At 38.3% G+C, this 20,867-nt stretch overlaps 1 protein-coding gene across 7 annotated transcripts in view; it reads right to left on the bottom strand.

Annotated features, from left to right (window-relative positions):
• Window positions 1-20,867, bottom strand: part of LOC149833796 (cryptochrome DASH, chloroplastic/mitochondrial-like) — a 95,521-nt gene that overhangs the window by 22,477 nt on the left and 52,177 nt on the right. For 6 of the 7 annotated variants that reach the window (XR_016432712.1, XR_016432713.1, XR_016432714.1 and 3 more), the window contains one exon: window positions 8,149-8,266. The exons of the other annotated variant lie outside the window; for it this stretch is intronic. Coding sequence is in view for 3 of the 6 variants with exons in the window: in XM_090011027.1 (XP_089867153.1) it covers window positions 8,149-8,266 (118 nt within the window). In the remaining 3 variants the exon portion in view is untranslated. The remainder of the gene's footprint in view (window positions 1-8,148; window positions 8,267-20,867) is intronic. 7 annotated transcript variants of the gene reach the window in all.

Genomic DNA, 20,867 nt, shown 5'->3' with positions numbered 1-20,867 from the left:
CTAATTTATCACGGTCAGGGCCAAGTTTGTGTACAAAACAAACACATCCAAATATTTTTGGTGATAAAGGAAAAAGTGGAGCATTAGGTTTTAGGATATGTAATGGAATTTGATCACCCACAGAAGACGAAGGCATGCGGTTGATTAGATAGCAAGCAGTGGTAATCGCATCACCCCAGTATAACGCAGGAACATTAGATTGAATCATAATGGTCCTGGCAACATCAAGGAGGTGCCGATGTTTTCGCTCAGCCACCCCATTTTGTTGAGATGAATAGGCACAGGAAGTTTGGGGTTGGATGCCATGATCGTGGTAAAATTGTAACAGACCTTTTGATTTAAACTCGAGAGCATTATCAGTGCGAACAATCTTGACAATAGATTCAAACTGAGTTTTTATTTCAAGAATTAGGGATTTGATAAGACTTGGAACTTCAGATCGTCCTTTTATTAAAAAAACCCATGATAACTTAGAGAAATCATCAACAATAACAAGATAATAACGACATTGAGTCCTAGTAGGAATCTTACTAGGACCCCATACATCTGCATGAAGAAGTTCAAACACTTTATTACTAGACTGACTCTGACTAGAAGAGAACGAACTTCGATGATGCTTGCCCAACTGACATGCTTCACACTGAAATGATGTGGTGGAAGGAATCTGAGGAAAGACCGACCGAAGCTTTGACAATGAAGGATGACCAAGACGACGATGCCACTGAACAGGACTGAATGAATGTTCCACTGCAGCATGAACAGAACCCATTGGATGATGTAGGTAGTAAATTCCATTTTCTTCATAGCCTCCACCAATCTTCTTCCCCGTCAGCAAATCCTGAAAATGACAACCCATTTGATCAAATATTACTCTACAGTTTTTTTCTTTTATAAGGCAACTAACAGAGAGTAAACTTTGAGGAAAGTTTGGAGCATGAAGAACATTATTCAACTGTAATGAGGAGGATATAGAAATATTTCCCTGACCAGCAACCGAGGAGGAGCTCCCATCGGCTAAGGAGACTCCAAGCTGAGCCTTAACATCCTTAAGATCTGAAAAAACATGTGAATTTCCACACAAATGTCTGGAAGCACCAGAGTCAATAACCCACTTACTATCAGTCGGATGAAGATGATTTCCGATTGAATATGCAACACCAGCTACAGGAGGAGTGGAACTCAAAGGTCGAAGAGCTATCAGCTCATCATATTCTGCACGACTAAGGGTGATACTACTTTCATTTTCAACGATATTCTTTTGTACATTTGTTGCCTCGAGAGTAGTCACATTTGCTTTAGGAGTATATGATTTTAATGAATAAGATGTTGGCCGACCATGCTTATCCCAGCAACGATCTTCTAAATGTCCAGATTTTTCACAGAATGTACATTGAAGCTTTCCTCTACCTCCCATACCACGTCCACGTCCTCGTCCTCTGATATTCTGAATATTTCCACGCCCATAACTAGATGGGACAACAAGAGCAGATGACTGAGTTACAGGCTGAGACTGTGGCAGAGAGATCGCAAGTCTACTCAGACGATTATAAGCATCAGCAAGAGTGGGAACATCTGATCCAGTCAACATTTGAACTTTTGCAACAGAAAAATCTGAAGAAAGACCTGTAAGAAAACGAGCAACCATGGTTTGTTCTTGATGATCCTTTTGCTTCGAGCAACAAAGAGGCCTGTGAGCATTAAGTCTTTCAAACGCAGCTTTAACAGAAGCATAGTACTGGGCCAAGGTCTGATCTCCCTGTTGCAAATTATATATTTCTTGCTCGACTTGCAGGATACGACTCACATTCGTTTCTTGTGAGTATGTATCACGAAGATTGTCCCACATCAGTTTTGCTGAATTATAGTAGATCAATCCATCTGCAATATGGGGTTCGACACTATTCATGATCCATGACATAACTATGTCATTATCTTCATCCCAAGTAGCATATTTTCCCAACTTCTCAGAGGGTTCGCCTTCCAACAAAATGTGTTTTCGACGATGTCCAGATACCGACATCATAAACGTTCTGGACCATCGGGCATAGTTGGTTTCATTCAACCTAACGGAACAGCCATATGAGAAGGGGTTGGCAAAAGCCTTATACTCCCCAATCTGTTCCATTTTCGAATCATATTTCGAATTTTCAGCCATACTGTTCACTAGAACAACAAGTATTCAAGTAGTTTTCCACCACTGTAAGGAATCAGCCCTGCTGTTTCCACAAAAACAGTCCACAACCAGCAGGTAATCACTCCTGCTGCTTCCACGACAAATGGATAGCTGAAACTAATACAGCACGAAACACAACTCACCCCAGCAGGGAGTTAAGACCATTGCTGCACCCAAACACACCACGACCAACAATAATATTCAGTTGCAACACATGAATACGACAACTGTTGTTCCCAAAACATATAAAGCATAACTGCCAATCAGTCTTCAAACAATTAAATAGATCAATCATATCTCGATCACACGCAGCAAACAAAAAAAAATTCAGAATCACGGTAGTCACGCAATCAGCACAGAAAATATAACACTCTCAGCTGGCACGCAATATCACAAACACTTGCTGCGTGGCCCAAACAGCAGGGAACAGCCAAAAAACTCTCGGCTGCGACACAGCAACAGAGAAGCCTGCTGCGTTACCCAAATAGCAGGAACTAGTCAATCATGGCACGTCAATCACAGCAGGCACGCATCAGCAGGAACTCGTCTATCTCTAGAAAATCATGACAGGAGATAAAAAAAATCCCACAAAAAAAAAAGAAACAGATAAAAACTGTTTACAGCTCCAGGAGATCACGACAGATCTGGGTAACATCCATCCTTAGATCTGACGACAGATCTGGGTAACATCCCAGATCTGTTATCAGATCTTCCACACTAGTGCAACAGCAAACCTGATTTTTTTTTTCTCGCAGTCTGAAAAAAAAAATTCGTTGGTGAAGATCAGTCCTCTTCGTGATCACGCTCCCGAGATCGCTAGCTCTGATACCATGTAGAAAGGAGCAGCCACCTGTGTAGAGAGAGAGAGAGAAAAAGAGAGAGAGAGAGAGACGGCTGCACAAAAAAACTCAATATCTTAATCTTGATTAGGGCTTCTCTCTATATTAAATAGAGAGAGGCAACAAAGAGAAATTACATCTAAATCCTTATAAGAGTAAAATTTCAGAAAACCTCTAATATAAGAGAACTTAACATAAAACCACCTATTCTCAACGCTATATACATATATAACGTTATAAAGTACGCAGTTTTGCATACTTTTGCTTACTTTAAGATTACGCTTGTATGTATTTAAAGACGCAGATTTGCGCAAACTCATCGAGTCTCGATTTTTAAACAATTTCACATGCTAAATTTCAAGCTCGCATTGTTTACTGTCTCGGAAAGCAAAACAAGTATTTTGTGTGTTTGCATATTCGCAACTGAGTTTTCTCCTCGAACCTGTATAACAAAAAGGCTTCGACTACGTAGCCCTAGGTGGTACGTACGTACGGCCCTTCTTTTCGGTATATGAAATAACTTGGATATTCCCCGGCCTAAAGCACGGGACATTCAAATTTCTAAATAATATTGGGGTTTCTTTCTGAGAAACTGATATCTTTCTCATCGTAATGGTATCAGACATGCATAGCATGTTAGTACTATGATGTTTGGACTAGAGGTTTATGGTAACCTCGTAGTGTGACAATGCACGATGATTAAAAGAAAATCACATAAATGGTGATGATCATCTTCACAGGCAAGATGCTCAATTTGGTTTAAAAGACCGAAGCATGTAGAATGGCTCGTCAGTCAAAATAAGACCTGACATACCCATTCACCTTTTTGGTTTCGTCAAGAGAGAGGATGCGATGGTACAAAAACTCTGATGGACAAGTTGTTAACAACTACGCTCCTCGAGTAGCAATGACTCGGTGTCCCTGATCATCGGAGTTAGGGGATTGGGCTACAAAATATTATCCTAGGTAGTAGTGTAAAAGTATCTTCAAGAAGATACTAATAACCATATTACAATATTCTTGGAAACAAATGCGTACACATACGCAAAACAAGAACACTTGAAACACTTGTGCACGAAAAGCACAACACAAACTCACAAATGCGCAAAAGCATACCCAAGAGTCATAAGATTGAAACGGAGCTCGAGCTATAATCCCAAAAGCTTAAGAATACACAAGGGGAGAGCCCCTTTAAATAGAGGAGGTGGAGTCCTTGGAGAGGCTCCACCTCTAGCCGTTGGAAGGGGCCCAACGACTAGATGGTGGGCCCCTCCAAGGTGCTTTCCACCTTTTACAAATAAAAAATAAAAATACAAAAGAATAAAAAGAATAATTACAAAACATATTCTAAAAAGAATATGTGTAAAAAGACTAAACTACCCCTACGACTGCACAATTAGAAATATATTATATATATATATATAATAAGTACATACATATACATATATATTAATATATGTATATGTATTACCTTATATATATATATAATATATACATTACATTGCATGATTGATTACATAATTTAACAAGTAGATCACATTGGCTTCTGCAGAAGTTTGGATGCATCCCTTTTGAAAATTTCTCTCTCGGTCATAGGCCATCCACTTAAGAGCAGACTCAGCTAGTTGTTCGGGGTATCAAAATACATAAAATAATAAACCCCCGGACAGTCTCAGTTGTTTCTACGTTTATCCTGTGTGTACCCTCAGGTCAGTTAATTATTTAAACAAGATTACCATGCTTATTTTACTTATTCTGAAATTGCACATCACGAAAGGAACAATGCAGATGTTAGCCTTGTTCTAAATTTTGATCTCTATGCACCTACCAAGTTTTCATAAATCTGACCCGTTTTATAGGATACAAGTGATGATTAGGTTAATACGGTAAGCGATGGCGTAATGACGTGATGATATCAAGATCCCACTCTTTCTCTATTGTTTCGCTCTTGAGCACGTTTTCTAATTTTGTATAAGGGGTTTCTTTTGAAATTTCTCTTTTTGTATAAACTTTAATTATCAAAAACCTTTTTTTGAATCTATGTGGTTTCAATGCTTATATGAAGATACAAATTAATTGTGTAAAGGAAAGTTCCTCTGTCAAGGTCCATTGACTTGTTCTTTTAAACGCTATTTACCGTTAAACTACCATTTTAAACTTTGAAAAAGGATTTATTACAAAGCTTCAATTTTTTTCTTAAAAGTTTACAAGTTCGGGATTTGGGGGCATTACAATTCTAAATAGGAAATGCTTTTGTCAAATGACTAAAATCTATACCCAAATCTAGCTGAACCACCTTGAAAGAAAAAAAAGTATGAAGCATAATCACCAATATCATTGATATTTTTAATATTATAAAAAATATAGAGATATTTTTGGTTTTTCCAAGAAAAATAAAATATAGCAAGATTTTGAAAACATTTCCATGTTAAAGATATAGTGATAAACCCCAAAAGATTTTTATTGAAGCATAGGCACCAATAGGGACAATATTTCAAATACAGCAATGTTTTTTATTTTTTTTAAATAAGAAATTAAATATGTCAAGATATTCTCAAATATAATCATATTAAAAATATCGTAGTACTATCATAACATTTTCAAAAAACTTATTTGATATTTTATTTTTTAATATTATCAATATGTCTTAAAAATTTTAAGCACTTTTTTAACTTTTATACATATATTAAAAAATAACATATGCTTTTCTTAATTATTAAAATTTTGTATTTTCTTTTAAAATGCTGAATTTTTTGGAAAATTGCCATTTTGAGAAAATCCCCCGCTAAGAAATGGCCGAGACTAATACTGGTGGCTATGCTTGAAGTTCTATTTATCAATTCATGTGAAATCAAGTAAAAAAATTACCTAAAAGTTTGGCAAGCAAGAGGATTTTTTTTACTGTTGCTCATGTGACTATTGGTTGTCATATAGAGCAAGAAATTGAAGTATGGATCATTGCTATTATACTTTGTTCTCTTCCACTTCCATCCTTAGACATTAGCATGTTCACCACAATTTTAAATCTCTAACAAATAAGGAATCAAGGAAATGAGATGGCAGCTTCATGCAATAAGTTGTCACCAATTATATCCACTTCTGTAATTTTATATGACACACATTAAAAGATATTGACATATTGTGCATTCATTCTTTAAATGGGGTGAACATGTGAATGGCTCTCCACTTCTGTAATTTTATATGAAGCACATTAAAAGATATTGTGCATTCATTCTTTAACTGTAGTGACTCTCTCTCTCTCTCTCTCTCTCTCTCTCTCTCTCTCTCTCTCTCTCTCTCTCTCTCTCTCTCTCTCTCTCTCTCTCATGTAGGTAATATATAGTACTATTGATAGTACCATACTATCCCTGATAAAAGGGCATAGTTGCAACTATTATCTATCTAATCAGACCCTATAAAAGAGTTGGACATGTTTTTTTTTTCAGGAAACATGCTTTGGATAAGTTGTCTTGATCATGGTTGCCAGTTGAGGAAGCGGGAGCGGGAAGCGATACGGGAAGCGGGAGCGGGAAGCGAGGCACTTTCAAAATTTTAGGAAGCGGGGAAGCGTGGGACCACTTAGGAGCGATTCGGGAAGCGTCTCGGAAGCGACCTAGGAAGCGTCTCGGAAGCGAGGGGGAAGCGAAAAAATAAAAATAAAAAATAAAAAATACAAAAAATTGAAAAAAACAGGGGAAGCGAGGGGGAAGCGTGGGGGAAGCGAGGGGGAAGCGTGATGGGAAGCACGCTTCCCATTAAAGGGAAGCGCGTCCCCCATTAAAGGGAAGCGCGCTTCCCAAAAAAGGGGGACGCTTCCCCCCACGCGCTTCCGGTAACCCTGGTCTTGATATTAAACAAAAAACTATGATCTTTCAGATCATGAAATTTTGGTGCATTGTAAGCCATTGTTTTTCTATGATATTAAAAGGCCTATCCAAATATCATAATGTAAAACTTGTTTTTTTATTAAATTTAATGTGCATTTTTATTTTTTCCCTTTCTTTGTCTGTTTTTTATGCCATTATTAAGGTTACTCTGCAGCTATGTCACAAAGACACAAACATGAACCATAACTATTTACGATTTCGAGATGTGAGCTCGCATTTTTTTTGAAAAATAGGATACGAGGAGACAACTTTTTTCATTATTAAATTGATTAAATTTTTGTTATTTTAATATATCAAAATACATTTATTATTGAAAATTATTGAAAATTATTAAAATTTATTAAAATAGTAAATTATTGTTTGCATGTGTCATAGGCACGTGACATGTCATGTCCCTGGAAACATGGCCAAAAATGGCATGTCCCTGTGACATAGCTCTCTACAGACGATTTTAAATGAAAACTAGGCCTCTATAGATGTGTATTGTGCATGTTCATCCATACACGTTCTTCCAATAACATTTCTTTTTTTGAATACTTGTTATCTTTGCTGCTGAAGGAATTGGGATTCAACACTTCAACAAAAACTCTATACTACATTTCTCTGGATTAGAATGTTTTGCCTCTAAAAGTACCACACTTTATTAATACCAAAATAGACATTATATATGCATTATACTTGATGATTAGTGCTACATTTACATCCATTGTGTGCATGTGTGTTGATGCATGAACTAGTGTTAAAAAAATCATGGCGGTGTTATCTTGATAATATACTTATGGCTTTTTTGTTATAATATGCATCCTCTGTCACAGAGATCATGTATTATTTCATATTTATGCACCAAAATTAACTCCAGCACAAGAAAATCAGTTATTTTGATGGTAATGAAAATCAACTAGTGAAAATGGCCATTTTCAATTAAGTGTTAAGCATGGGCTACGAACTTACATATTATTCTTGATTCATATTAATATCTAGTGAGAAAAGTTTACACTTCGTTCAAGGAGGTTCATCGGTGTCAAGTATTATGACATTGAGAGCCAGTTCTTTTAGGCATGTTAACAAAAGCACCTTTTTTACTGAAGATGTTTATCTTAGGATGAACCAATAGGAAGAATTATTTTTAATCAAGACAAAATGTATAGGATGCAAGTTAGGAAAAAATGGAAATGTGCTCAGACAGGAAATGAAACAAAAGAAAGATAACATACTTGACGAAATTATATACGAGATTAGGGTCTCCTACCTTTCAAGTCTAAAAGCATTTCATCACCCCACGTGGGCTTATCTGAAACAAGCAATCTTCCAACAGCACCCACATCTCCACTCATGTCAAGGGCATCTCCTTCACACTCAATAAGTGCCTGCAAAGAAATGTCAATGGATGACCATACAGACAACATTAACAAACTCCAAATTTAGACCGTATGACTGAAATGAAATAGGGATCTTCGAAACATGAGCTTAGATTCACAAGGGAAAGTGTCAAGAATGACACTAAAGCATAAACCTTAAAAAGGGTATAACTGAAAACAAAATAAAAATAAAAAAGATATACATCTTCTTAGACAACTTATTGAGAGATATAGAGAGGGGAACAAAGATTTGCATATGGTTTTTATTGATTTGGAGAAGGCATATGATAGAGTACCTAGGGATGTTCTCTGGTGGACAATGATGAAGAAAGGTATCTCTCTCAAGTACCAGAATATAATTAAAGATATGTACGAAGGAGTAGTAACCAATGTCCGCACTTGTGGAGGGGTGACAACAATTTTCCTATAACGATTTGGTTACATCAAGGATCTAGGATCTGCATTAAGCCCTTTCCTTTTTGCTATAGTGATAGATGAACTTACGAGATCAATTCAAGAAAATGTGCCATGGTGTATGTTGTTTGCTGATGATATTGTTTTGATTGATGAGTCTAGAGCTGGGGTTAATGCTAAGTTAGAATTATGGAGACAGACTTTGGAAGCAAGAGGTTTTACGTTGAGTAAGAGTAAGACAGAATATATGGAATGTCGATTTAGTAAGCAACGACGTAGTGATGAGAGTGTAGTGAAGCTTAGTGAGCAAGATATAGCGGTGGATGACTGTTTCCAATATTAGGGATGTATCATTCAAAAGAATGGAGAAATTGATGGAGATGTAAATCATAGGATTAAGGTTGGGTGGATGAAATGGAAAAGTGCAACTGGAGTGTTGTGCGATCGTAGAATGCCATTGCGGTTGAAGGGAAAGTTTTATAGGACGACAATTAAACCCGCTTTACTATATGGTACGGAATGTTGGGCTGCCAAGAGACATCATATTCAAGAAATGAGTGTAACTGAGATGTGTATGCTTCGATGGATGTGTGGAAAGACACTAAAAGATAAGATTCGGAACGAGGAAATACATAAGGTAGGCGTTGCATCCATTGAAAATAAGATGAGTGAGAATCGTTTACGATGGTTTGGGCATATTCAGCGAAGGCCTAATGATGCTCCGGTTAGAAGGATGGAGAAATGGGAAAATATATTAACTAAAAGAGGTCGGGGTAGGCCTAAGAAGACTTAGATGGAGATGATAAGAAAGGATATGAATGCTTTGAACCTCACCGAGGACATGACATTGGATAGAAATGATTGGAGGAGAAGGATTCATGTGGAGGACCCAAAATGATTTTCTTTTTGGTTCATATCGCCGACCCGAATTGTTTGGGATGAAGGCGTTGTTGTTGTTGTTGTTGTATATTCTTTATTGATATGAAAAACCAATTGCTTAAGAAGCATTGGAATGAAATACAAGAGGGGGCTGCACCCCTTTATATACACAGCTGAAAGAGGACTCAATAGAGTTGTTGGACATAGTCCAACGGCTCTAAATAGAGTGGTTGGACTGTGTCCAACAGCTCTATTGCTAGTCAAGTCTGGACAGGACTTGACTAGCAGCAGTCATTCTAGTTCAAACTGAACTAGATGACATAAAGACAAAAAAAAATAAAGAAAAAAAGTTACAGAAAAGAACAACAACTACGCCTTCATCCCAAAACAATTGAGGTCGGCGATATGAACCAAAAAAGAAAATCATTCTAGGTCTTCCACATGAATCCTTCTCCTCCAATCATTTCTATCCAATGCCATGTCCTCGGTGAGGTTCAAAGCATTCATATCCTTTCCTATCATCTCCATCCAAGTCTTGCTAGGCCTACCCCGACCTCTTTTAACTAATATATTTTCTCATTTCTCCATCCTTCTAACTGGAGCATCATTAGGCCTTCGCCGAATATGTCCAAACCACCGTAAACGATTCTCTCTCATCTTATTTTCAATGAGTGCAACGCCTACCTTCTTACGTATCTCCTCGTTCCGAAACTTATCTTTTATTGTATTTCCACACATCCATCTAAGCATACGCATCTTAGTTGTACTCATTTTTTGAATATGATGTCTCTTGGCAGCCCAACATTCCGTACCATATAGTAAAGTGGGCCTAATAGTCGTCCTATAAAACTTTCCCTTCAACCGCAATGGCATTCTACGATCGCACAACACTCTAGTTGCACTTTTCCATTTCATCCACCCAACCTTTATCATGTGATTTACATCTCCATCAATTTCTCCATACTTTTGAATGATAGATCCCAAATATTTGAAACAATCATCCACCGATATTTCTTGCTCACCAAGCTTCACTACACTCTCATCACTACTTCGTTGCTTACTAAACCGACATTCTATATATTTTGTCTTACTCTTACTCAACTTAAAACCTCTTGCTTCCAATGTCTGTCTCCATAATTCTAACTTAGCATTAACCCCAGCTCTAGACTCATCAATCAAAACAACATACACCACGGCAAATTTAGTCTGAGATAATAAATATCCTCTAGAAGAATAAGCAACTTCAATGCCTAAAAGATATCTCAATAAGCCTAAATCAGTCATTTCAAAATGAGATTTAAGAAGTGTTTTGATCGTTTCAACTCCATGTTTATCGCTTCCGGTGATGATCATATCATCCACATAGAGAAAAAGCACAATGATCCCTGCATCAGAATTCTTAATAAACAAAGCAGTGTCAGTTAAACAGAATTGAAAACCAATATCAATCATAACATGACTAAACCTATCATACCAAGCTTTCGGTGCTTGTTTAAGTCCATAAAGAGTTTTTTCTAAGCGAAAGACTTTACCCTTAGGAATACTTAGACCAAGAGGGGGTTTCATGTATACTTCTTCAACTAGCTTTTCATTTAAAAAGGCATTTTTGACATCCATTTGAAAAATAAACCATTTTTTGATAGAAGCTAAGGCAATTAAGATACGAACAATTGTCAATTGATGTTCTGAAGTAATATAGGGAAGATTAATAGTCCCATGTAAAAATTCCTCTCATACATAGTGACAATTCATCTCGTGTTTGGTTCGTTCGTGGAAGGTCTGGTAGATGGCAATGTAGATAGAACTTTTGTTGTCACATCATACTCATGATGCTCCTTTACTCTGAACACCCATGTCAGTCGATAATCTCCTTAACCAGACCACTTCCATAATGGTTGTAGCATGACTCTACATTCTGCTTCAGTTTATGAGAGGAAGATTTTTTGCTGCTTATTACACCTTCAAGAAATCAATGATTCACCTAAAAATACACAAAAACTAGTAGTTAAGTGTCGGTTATTTAGATCTTCTCCCCGATCAGCATCAATATAAGCAATTAAATTTAAGGATGAAGAAGCAAACAAGAAAATTTCTCTAAAAATAGAAGTTTTAATATAATTAATAATACGTAAAACAGCTCTCATATGAAAAGTGGTAGAAGCATTCTGAAATTGGCTTGTTGTGAGAATTGCATGTGCAATGTCAGGTCTCGTAATTGAGAGATATGACAATGCCTCGACAAGTTGTCTGTAAGGTGTTGGATTTTTAAGTGGTTCTCTATCATCAATCTTCATTTTGACATTGACAACTTCGGGAGTGTCGACCTTATTATCTGAGATACCAGACCTTATCAACAATATCTAAAGCAAACTTAGATTGAGTCAGCAAATAACCTCTAGAAGAATAAATAACCTCTATACCAATTTTTTTTTAAACCTAAATCAATCATTTCAAAATATGTTTTGAGAAGCCTTTTAATGTTTTCAAGTCCCTGTTTATCACTGCTAGTGATAATCATATCGTACACGTAGAGGAGGAGAACAATAATACCTACATTAGAAATCTTAACAAACAAAGTTGTGTCAGTCAGACAAGATTGAAATCCAAATTCAAGCATAACTTGACTAAACCTATCATACCAAGCCTTTGGTGCTTATTTAAGATCATACAGGGCCTTGTCTAAGTGAAGAGCTTTTCCTTTAGAGATACTTATGTCAAGTGGTGGTTCTATATAAACTTCTTCAGCCAAACTTCTATTGATAAACACATTTTTAACATTTATTTGATATATAGGTCATTTCTTCACATAGGCAAGAGCTACTAAGGTCTTAATTGTGGTCATTTTAGCAATTGAAGCAAAGGTTTCCTTATAGTCTATTCTATACTCTTGGACTATGTCACAGAGACTCGCCCAACTGAGTACCGCACCCGCGTCGACGCAATGTGACGCAGGTGCGGGTGCAGGTGTGTCACCCAGTGCGATCAACCTGACCCTTGGTGTGTTGACCGCACACAAGGTCATTTATGTCCAACTTTTAGACTTTTTATATATATTTTTTTATATTTTTGCCGCACCCCCGCACTTAGTGGTTCAAACTATCATGTTTGGGCCGGCAATATGAAAGCCCATATCAAAGGAAAATGTCTTTGGGGGTATATTCAAAGTTCAATACCAGAACCCGAACCCAAAATTACAATCATAGAAAAAGGGGATATTAAGATTCTTGAAGGTGAAGATAAACAAAAAGCCCTAAAAGATTATTCAAAAAAGCATGATGAGTGGGAGATGAACTTCAAGATCTTGTCTTGGATTTTTTCATCCGTAAAAGTCAAGATCAATGCCAACATCATTAAGTTCAAAAAGAACTCTGAAGCTTGGTTGTACCTTGAAAAAATGTATACTTTAAGGGACTTATCTCACAAGTATTACCTCCAAAAGAAGGCATTGACCCTTCAACAAAACGATTTGTCTATTCGAGAATATTTTGTCGAGCTATCATCTATGTCACAGGGACTCGACAAAACAGGTGCCGCACCCGCGTCGACGCGACGCGATGCGGGATCGCGTGCGGGTGCGGCACCGGGTGCGGTCAACACGACCCTGGGTGCGGTCAACGCACCCAGGGTCATTTTTGTCCAAATTTTTGGGCGAAAAAAATCCCCCCCCCCCCGATGAAAAGGAGGATTAGGGCAAAAAAAAAATTGCGCTAATCTCTCCTCTCTCTCCCCCTGAGCTCGAGCTCTCCCATCGCCGCCCCAGCTCCGCCGCCCCCAGCTCCTCCTCTCGGCTCCTCCTCTCGGCTGGCAGGTATGTCTCTCGTCTTCTTGGATCGGCTGGGGAGGGGCCGAGCACCCCCCCCCCCTCTCGGTCTCTTGTTGGGTCGGCAGGGGAGGGGCTGAGCCTCCCCTGCTCCCTCATTTTTCGGCACAGGAGGGGCCGAGCCCCTCCCCCATCTACCTCTTTTTTTTTGGGTCGACAGGGGAGGGGCCGAGCCCCTCCCCCATTTTTTTTTTTGGGGTCGAAAAAGGAGGGGCCGAGCCCCTCCCCCATCAGTTTTTTTTTTTTGGGTCGACAGGGGAGGGGCCGAGCCCATCTGTTTTTTTTTTTTTGGGTCGACAGGGGAGGGGCCGAGCCCCTCCCCCATCTTTTTTTTTTTTGGGTCGACAGGGGAGGGGCCGAGCCCCTCCCCCATCTTTTTTTTTTTTGGGTCGACAGGGGAGGGGTCGAGCCCCTCCCCCATCTGTTTTTTTTTTTTGGGTCGACAGGGGAGGGGCCGAGCCCCTCCCCCATCTTTTTTTTTTGGGGTCGACAGGGGAGCGGCCGAGCCCCTCCCCCATCAGTTTTTTTTTTTTTTGGGTCGACAGGGGAGGGGCCGAGCCCCCCTCGCTCTCGCTCTCGCTCTCTTGTTGGGTTGGCAGGGGAGGGGCTGAGCCCCCCCTTCTCCCTGTATTTTCGAATTGATTTGAAAATTGTAATGTATTTTTTTTTGTGTTTTCAGGATAAAAATGACAGATAAAGGGAAAGGACTTGCGTCATCCTCATCCCAACATGTGAGTTCTGCTGCTAGTTTTGCTTATAGTTGCAGTGGGATTGATGATGTGGGGCCACTATGGGTACATGTAGATAAACTTGTTAAATTATGTAATCAAACTTGTAATTTCGTATATATATTTTATATATATAAGGTAATACATATACATATATATAATATATGTATATGTATTTACCAATTATATATATAAAATATATATAGTCATAGTAAGGGTAGTTTAGGAATTTTACACATATTCTTTTTCAAGAATATGTTTTTTGTATTTTCTTTTTTCTTTTTTCTTTATTTATTTTTGCTTTTTCATTTAATGCATTGTACATGCATTGGGAGGGGCCCAACCCACTAGTCGTTGGACCCCTCCAACGGTCACATTTGTGACCGTTGGAGGGGCTCCAACGACTATGTGGAGCCCCTCCCAAGGCCTCCTCCAAAGCCCTATATATATGGGCAGCTCCTCTTGTATTTCTTCAAGGGATTTGGGATTATAGCCCAACCTCTTTAGTGTTTATGAAACTTATGGGTGCAAGTGCACATTTGTGATTCGGTGTGTTGTGTTTGTTGTGCACAAGTGTTCTTGGGTGTGTATGTTCACACATTTATTCTTAAGGTTGTTGTGTTATCGACTAAAGTATCTTGTTGAATATACTTTTACATGGTATCAGAGCAAGGTTGAAGAAGAAGAATTGCGACTCGCCTTCTTTTGCATTCCTCGGGAAGCGTGCCTTCAAGTTTTTTGAAATCAAAGAGGATCATCTTCTTCGAGCAATATTTTAGGAGCCCCTTTTGTCAAAAAAGACGCAAAAAGTAATTAAGGTACATACTATCTCTTGCATTCTTTCCTCTCTAATGGGCGAAAAAGACTCCCATTTCTCTCTTGGGATTAAGCTTAATGGCTCAAACTATCATGTTTGGGCCGGTAATATGGAAGCCCATATTAAAGGAAAGGGGCTTTGGGGTTACGTTTATGGATCCATACCGGAACCGAAACCGGAACCCAAAATTACCATTGTTGAAGGAGGTGATATTAAGATTCTTGAAGGGGATGAAAGACAAAAGGCCCTTGAAGAGTATTCTAAGAAACATGATGATTGGGAAATGAAGAACTTCAAGATATTATCTTGGATTTTCTCATCCGTTGAGACCAAGATAAATGCCAACATCATCAAATTTAAAAGGGCTTCCGAAGCTTGGGTATATCTTGAGAAAATGTACACCTCAAGAGATCTATCCCACAAGAAATTTCTTCAAAAGAGGGCTTTGACTCTCCAACAAAATGACATGACCATTCGGGAGTACTTTGCCGAATTATCCTCTATTTGGGACGAGCTCGCAATTCTTGAACCTAAATGGAGTGGTGAGGCTATCGAATTAAGGCACAAACAACTTGAAGAAGACCGGTTCTTCAATTTTTTAAATGGCCTTAGACCCGAATTTGAACAAGTTCGGTCCTCTCTTCTCTCCGCCTTCACATCCCCCTCACTCGAAGATGTTATCACCAAGCTAAGTGGTAAAGAAACCCGTATGGGGATTGGCAAAAATAACCCTAGCATTCTTGTTACTTCTTCTACTCAAGAAGATGGTGAAATGGCTAATGCCGTGTCAAGACCGGGAAATAACATGAGGACCTATAGACCTCCTCATTTCAAGAATCAAGGTCAAGGAGGAAATGATCGGTATGGCAAAAGAGACTATAGCAAAGTAACTTGCTATCATTGTAAAGAACCCGGACATATCAAACCCTTGTGTCCTAAATGGAAGAAATTGATTGCAACGGCTATGGCATCTCAAGTTGAAGAACGACCCCCTTTATCAAGTGAGTCTCTTTCTCTTCAACAAATCGTGGAAGCCCTACAACCTCTTTTCAAGGGAGGTACTTCCGGAGCCGCTATGTCATCCTCTTCCCCCGGTAAGACATCTTGGCTTTTAGATTCCGAGGCATCCTTTCACATGACCCCTAGTTATTGCACTCTTTCAAATTTTTCTAAAAGTGCTTTTCCATCCTTTGTATCAACCGCGGACGGTACATCTCTTGAGATTAAAGGAATAGGTAATTTTGAAAAACAAGACTTCTTTGTTCCAAAAATTCGTTTTATCCCAAACCTTAACCTAAATCTTCTTTCCGTTTCCCAACTCTCGGACCATGGTTGCGATATAAAATTTTCTTCTAATAAATGTTGGATACAGGATCGCCAGTCCGGGAGATTGATTGGGGAAGGCTCTAGAAGAGGAGACCTCTACTACATAGATTTTCTTCAAGTTCCCAAGAGTCAATTTTGCAACGTCGTCCAAAACAAAGACATTCATGTATGGCATAAGAGATTGGGTCATCCCAATATTGTTAAAATCTCGTATTTGCCTTTTGTTAAACATCTTTGTAAAAGTGACTTTTTGTGTAATGAATGTATTCTTGGGAAAATGAAATGTTTGCCTTTTCCTCAAAGATCCATGTTTACGACAAAACCATTTGAAATTGTCCATTCCGATGTATGGGGACCGGCTCCAGTAATGTCAAAAGGAGGTTTTTCATATTATATGATCTTTGTGGATGACTATACTAGGTTTTGTTGGATCTATTTCCTTAAACATAAACATGAAGTTTTTTCAACCTTTAAAAGTTTTCACATGATGATTTCAAATCAATTCAATGGATGTTTAAAAATCTTTAGGTCTGACTCTGGAGGAGAATACCTCTCAAATGAATTTAAGAGTTATCTTGAAAATTTTGGAATTCTTCACCAAAAATCATGTCCGAAAACCCCTCAACAAAATGGGTTAGCCGAACGAAAACACCGGCACATTATTGAAACAACTAGGACTTTGCTCATTTCTCAAAACATTCCAAAAAATCTTTGGGCTGAGGCAGCCCTTACCTCTGTCTATCTCATAAACCGACTTCCATCGAAAAATTTAAACAAAATTTCTCATTTTGAAAAACTGTACGATAAGGAACCTGATTATAGCAGGTTAAGGGTCTTTGGGTGTAAGTGTTTTGTTCTTACTGATAAGAATGACAAACTTTCTCCAAAAGCCATTCCTTGTGCCTTTCTTGGCTATTCTGAAACCCAAAAGGGGTTTCGTTGTTATGATATCAAAAGTGATAAATTGTATGTTTCCAGGAACGTGAGTTTTTTGGAAAATGTTAGTGGATTTGAACGTTGTGACCCCATAATGAAAATATGGATTATTCTTTTTTATTTGATTTATTGAATAAGGACGATGATACTAGTGATAATGAGTCAGATCAAAGTAACCCAAATGAACTTGAAACCGAGGAAAACATCTCCTTGTCTCCTTCGTCACATCAACCTATTGAATTACCTAGAGACCCTATCACCTACTCTCATAGAGATCAAAACAACTTTAGGAGTGCTCTTGACAGATATAATGATGCCAGTTCCAGTGCCTCTCAGAATGAAGTGATCCCTCGTAGAACTGAGAGAAGTAGAAGGCCTCCTTCTAGGTTCATTTCCTATGACTCTTTTTCACCAAGATATAGAGCCTGCCTTAGTGCCATCCACTCTTATATAGAACCTAGAAATTTTGAAGAAGCACGAAAGTGCCCTGAATGGATTAATGCCATGGACAATGAACTTGAGGCTCTAAGAAAAGTCAAAACCTGGGAATTTCAAAATCTTCCTAAAGGCAATAAAACAATAGGGTGCAGATGGGTCTTCAAAGTAAAAACTAAAAGTGATGGATCCCTTGAAAGGTATAAAGCTCGCTTGGTTGCAAAAGGATATAGTCAAGAATATGGTATTGACTATGAAGAAACTTTTGCTCCTGTAGCTCGTATGGTCACTGCTCGATGTCTTATAACCGTTGCCTCTATCAACAAATGAAACATCTATCAAATGGATGTGAAAAATGCCTTTTTAAATGGCGACTTAAGTGAAGAACTTTACATGGATGCTCCTCCTAGAATGGAGACTCCTAAGGGAAAGGTGCTTCGTCTTCAGAAAGCACTCTATGGCCTGAAACAAGCTCCCAAGGCTTGGTATGATAGATTTAACTCTGTTATGATTGAGAATGGTTTTTCCTCTTGTTTTACTGACACTGCTCTATTTGTTAGAAAATCCAATGCAGGGATTGTAATTTTACTTCTGTATGTTGATGACATGCTCATCACTGGGAGTGATTCTAACGGGGTTAAGCGTATAAAATCTATCTTAAAAGATAAATTTGAAATGTCTGACTTGGGTTTTCTAACTTATTTTTTGGGAATTGAAGTAGCATACTCTCTTAGAGGATATTTCTTATCTCAATCTAAGCTTGCTTCTGAGATCATTGACAGGTCAGGTATTACAGATGAGAAGCTTTGTGAAACTCCTGCGGTAGTAAGAGCAAAGATGAAAATTGATGATGGGGTTCCCCTTTTGGATCCTACACCCTACAGACAGCTTGTAGGATCTCTGATGTATCTGAGTATTACCAGACCAGATATATCCCATGCAGTCCACACTGCAAGTCAGTTTCAGCATGCTACATCCGTTCACATGAGTGCCATCTTACGAGTCGTAAGATACATAAAGGGTACTCTAAATAAGGGAGTTTTTCTGTCCTCTTCTTCTGACTTAAAATTGATTGCTTATACTGACTCTGATTGGGGAGGTGATCCAAATAACAGTCACTCCACCACTGGTTTTTGTGTGTTCTTAGGAGACTCACTAATTTCGTGGAGATGCAAGAAGCAACAAAAGGTGTCGCTCTCCTCAACTGAAGCTGAATATCGTGCCATGGCCACTACTACTATGGAGATTGTTTGGATTCACCAACTGCTAGAAGACATGGGGATCAAAATTGAAGGACCCACCAAGCTATGTTGCGACAACAAAAGTGCAATCTACATTGCAAAGAACCACACCTTTCATGAGCGGACTAAACACATCGAAATGGATTGTCACTATGTTCGTGAAGCATATCTCCGAGGAGTTATCGATCTTCCTTATGTCACGTCCGAATATCAGTTGGCAGATTTCTTTACTAAAGCCTTGTGCGCTCCGCGGTTCAACTTCCTTCTTGGCAAACTATCGGTCATCTTGCCCTAAGTTTGAGGGGGGGTGTTAAATTATGTAATCAAACTTGTAATTTCGTATATATATTTTATATATATAAGGTAATATACATATACATATATATAATATATGTATATGTATTTACCAATTATATATATAAAATATATATAGTCATAGTAAGGGTAGTTTAGGAATTTTACACATATTCTTTTTCAAGAATATGTTTTTTGTATTTTCTTTTTTCTTTTTTCTTTATTTATTTTTGCTTTTTCATTTAATGCATTGTACATGCATTGGGAGGGGCCCAACCCACTAGTCGTTGGACCCCTCCAACGGTCACATTTGTGACCGTTGGAGGGGCTCCAACGACTATGTGGAGCCCCTCCCAAGGCCTCCTCTAAAGCCCTATATATATGGGCAGCTCCTCTTGTATTTCTTCAAGGGATTTGGGATTATAGCCCAACCTCTTTAGTGTTTATGAAACTTATGGGTGCAAGTGCACATTTGTGATTCGGTGTGTTGTGTTTGTTGTGCACAAGTGTTCTTGGGTGTGTATGTTCACACATTTATTCTTAAGGTTGTTGTGTTATCGACTAAAGTATCTTGTTGAAGATACTTTTACAAAACTTGCAAAAACTGGAGAAGGAGGTGGTGGAAACAAAAGATTTCGATGCAAGCTCTATGAAAAAGATTTTGTTGGGTCTTACACAAGAGTGAAGGCTCATTTGTTGAAGATACCAGGACATGGCATTTCAGCTTGCAGAAAAGTTGATGAGGCAATGCGAAGGCAATACAAGAAAATACAAGAAGAATATGAGAAGAGAAAGGCAATGGCCGATTCTTCTGCACTCAGTGTGCCATTTGCAAGCCACCAAGAAGATGCTGAAAAAAAAAAGAAAAGTCAATCTAGGAGGTAGAGGAACGATACAAGCAGCATTCAATACATATGGAAGAGAAGAATTGGATAGAAAAGTTGGGAGGTACTTTTATTCTGGTTCACTCCCATTTAATGCGACTAGAAATCCTTATTGGAAGGATTTAGTGACATCCTTGGCAAATTGTAATTTGAGTGGTTATGTGCCTCCAAGTTCAGAAAAAATACGAACCACACTTCTTGCAGAAGAGAGGGCAAACGTGGAGAGGTTGCTAGAAATTAAAAAATATTCATGGGAGCAAAATGGAGTTTTCATTGTGTCTGATGGATGGACAGATATTCAAAGGCGTCCATTAATCAATTTCATTGCTTGTTCGCTTAGTGGCCCAATATTCTTGAAAGCAGTTGATGCATCTGGGGAATATAAAAATGCAGAGTATTTGAAGGGATTGTTTATAGAAGTGATAAAAGAAGTGGGTGATCAGAAAGTGGTACAAATCATTACAGACAACGCTCCGGTTTGTAAAAGTGCAGCGTTGAGTTTGGAGAGTGAGTACCCTCATATTTTTTGGACTCCCTGTGTAGCACACAGCTTAAATCTAGCCCTAAAGAGCATATGCAACCCCAAAGAAGAAGAAAATTCACAAGCATATGCTTTATGTTCATGGATTGAAGATTTAGAAAGAAATGTCAAAAGCATTAGGAATTTTGTTGTTAACCACCATCGTGCTAATGCTATATTTAATAAGCATTCTGATTTGAAATTGTTGAAGGTCGCTGAAACACGTTTTGCGTCCATCATTGTGATGATGAAGAGGATTAAAAGAGTGAAGAATGCTTTGATTAACATGGTGACTGATGAAAATTGGACATTCTAT

Source organism: Nuphar pumila, chromosome 6, assembly GCF_984573655.1.
Source record: "Nuphar pumila chromosome 6, dmNupPumi1.hap1.1, whole genome shotgun sequence".
NCBI classification, from domain to species: domain Eukaryota; kingdom Viridiplantae; phylum Streptophyta; class Magnoliopsida; order Nymphaeales; family Nymphaeaceae; genus Nuphar; species Nuphar pumila.
This window is presented reverse-complemented; position numbering and strand designations above follow the sequence as displayed.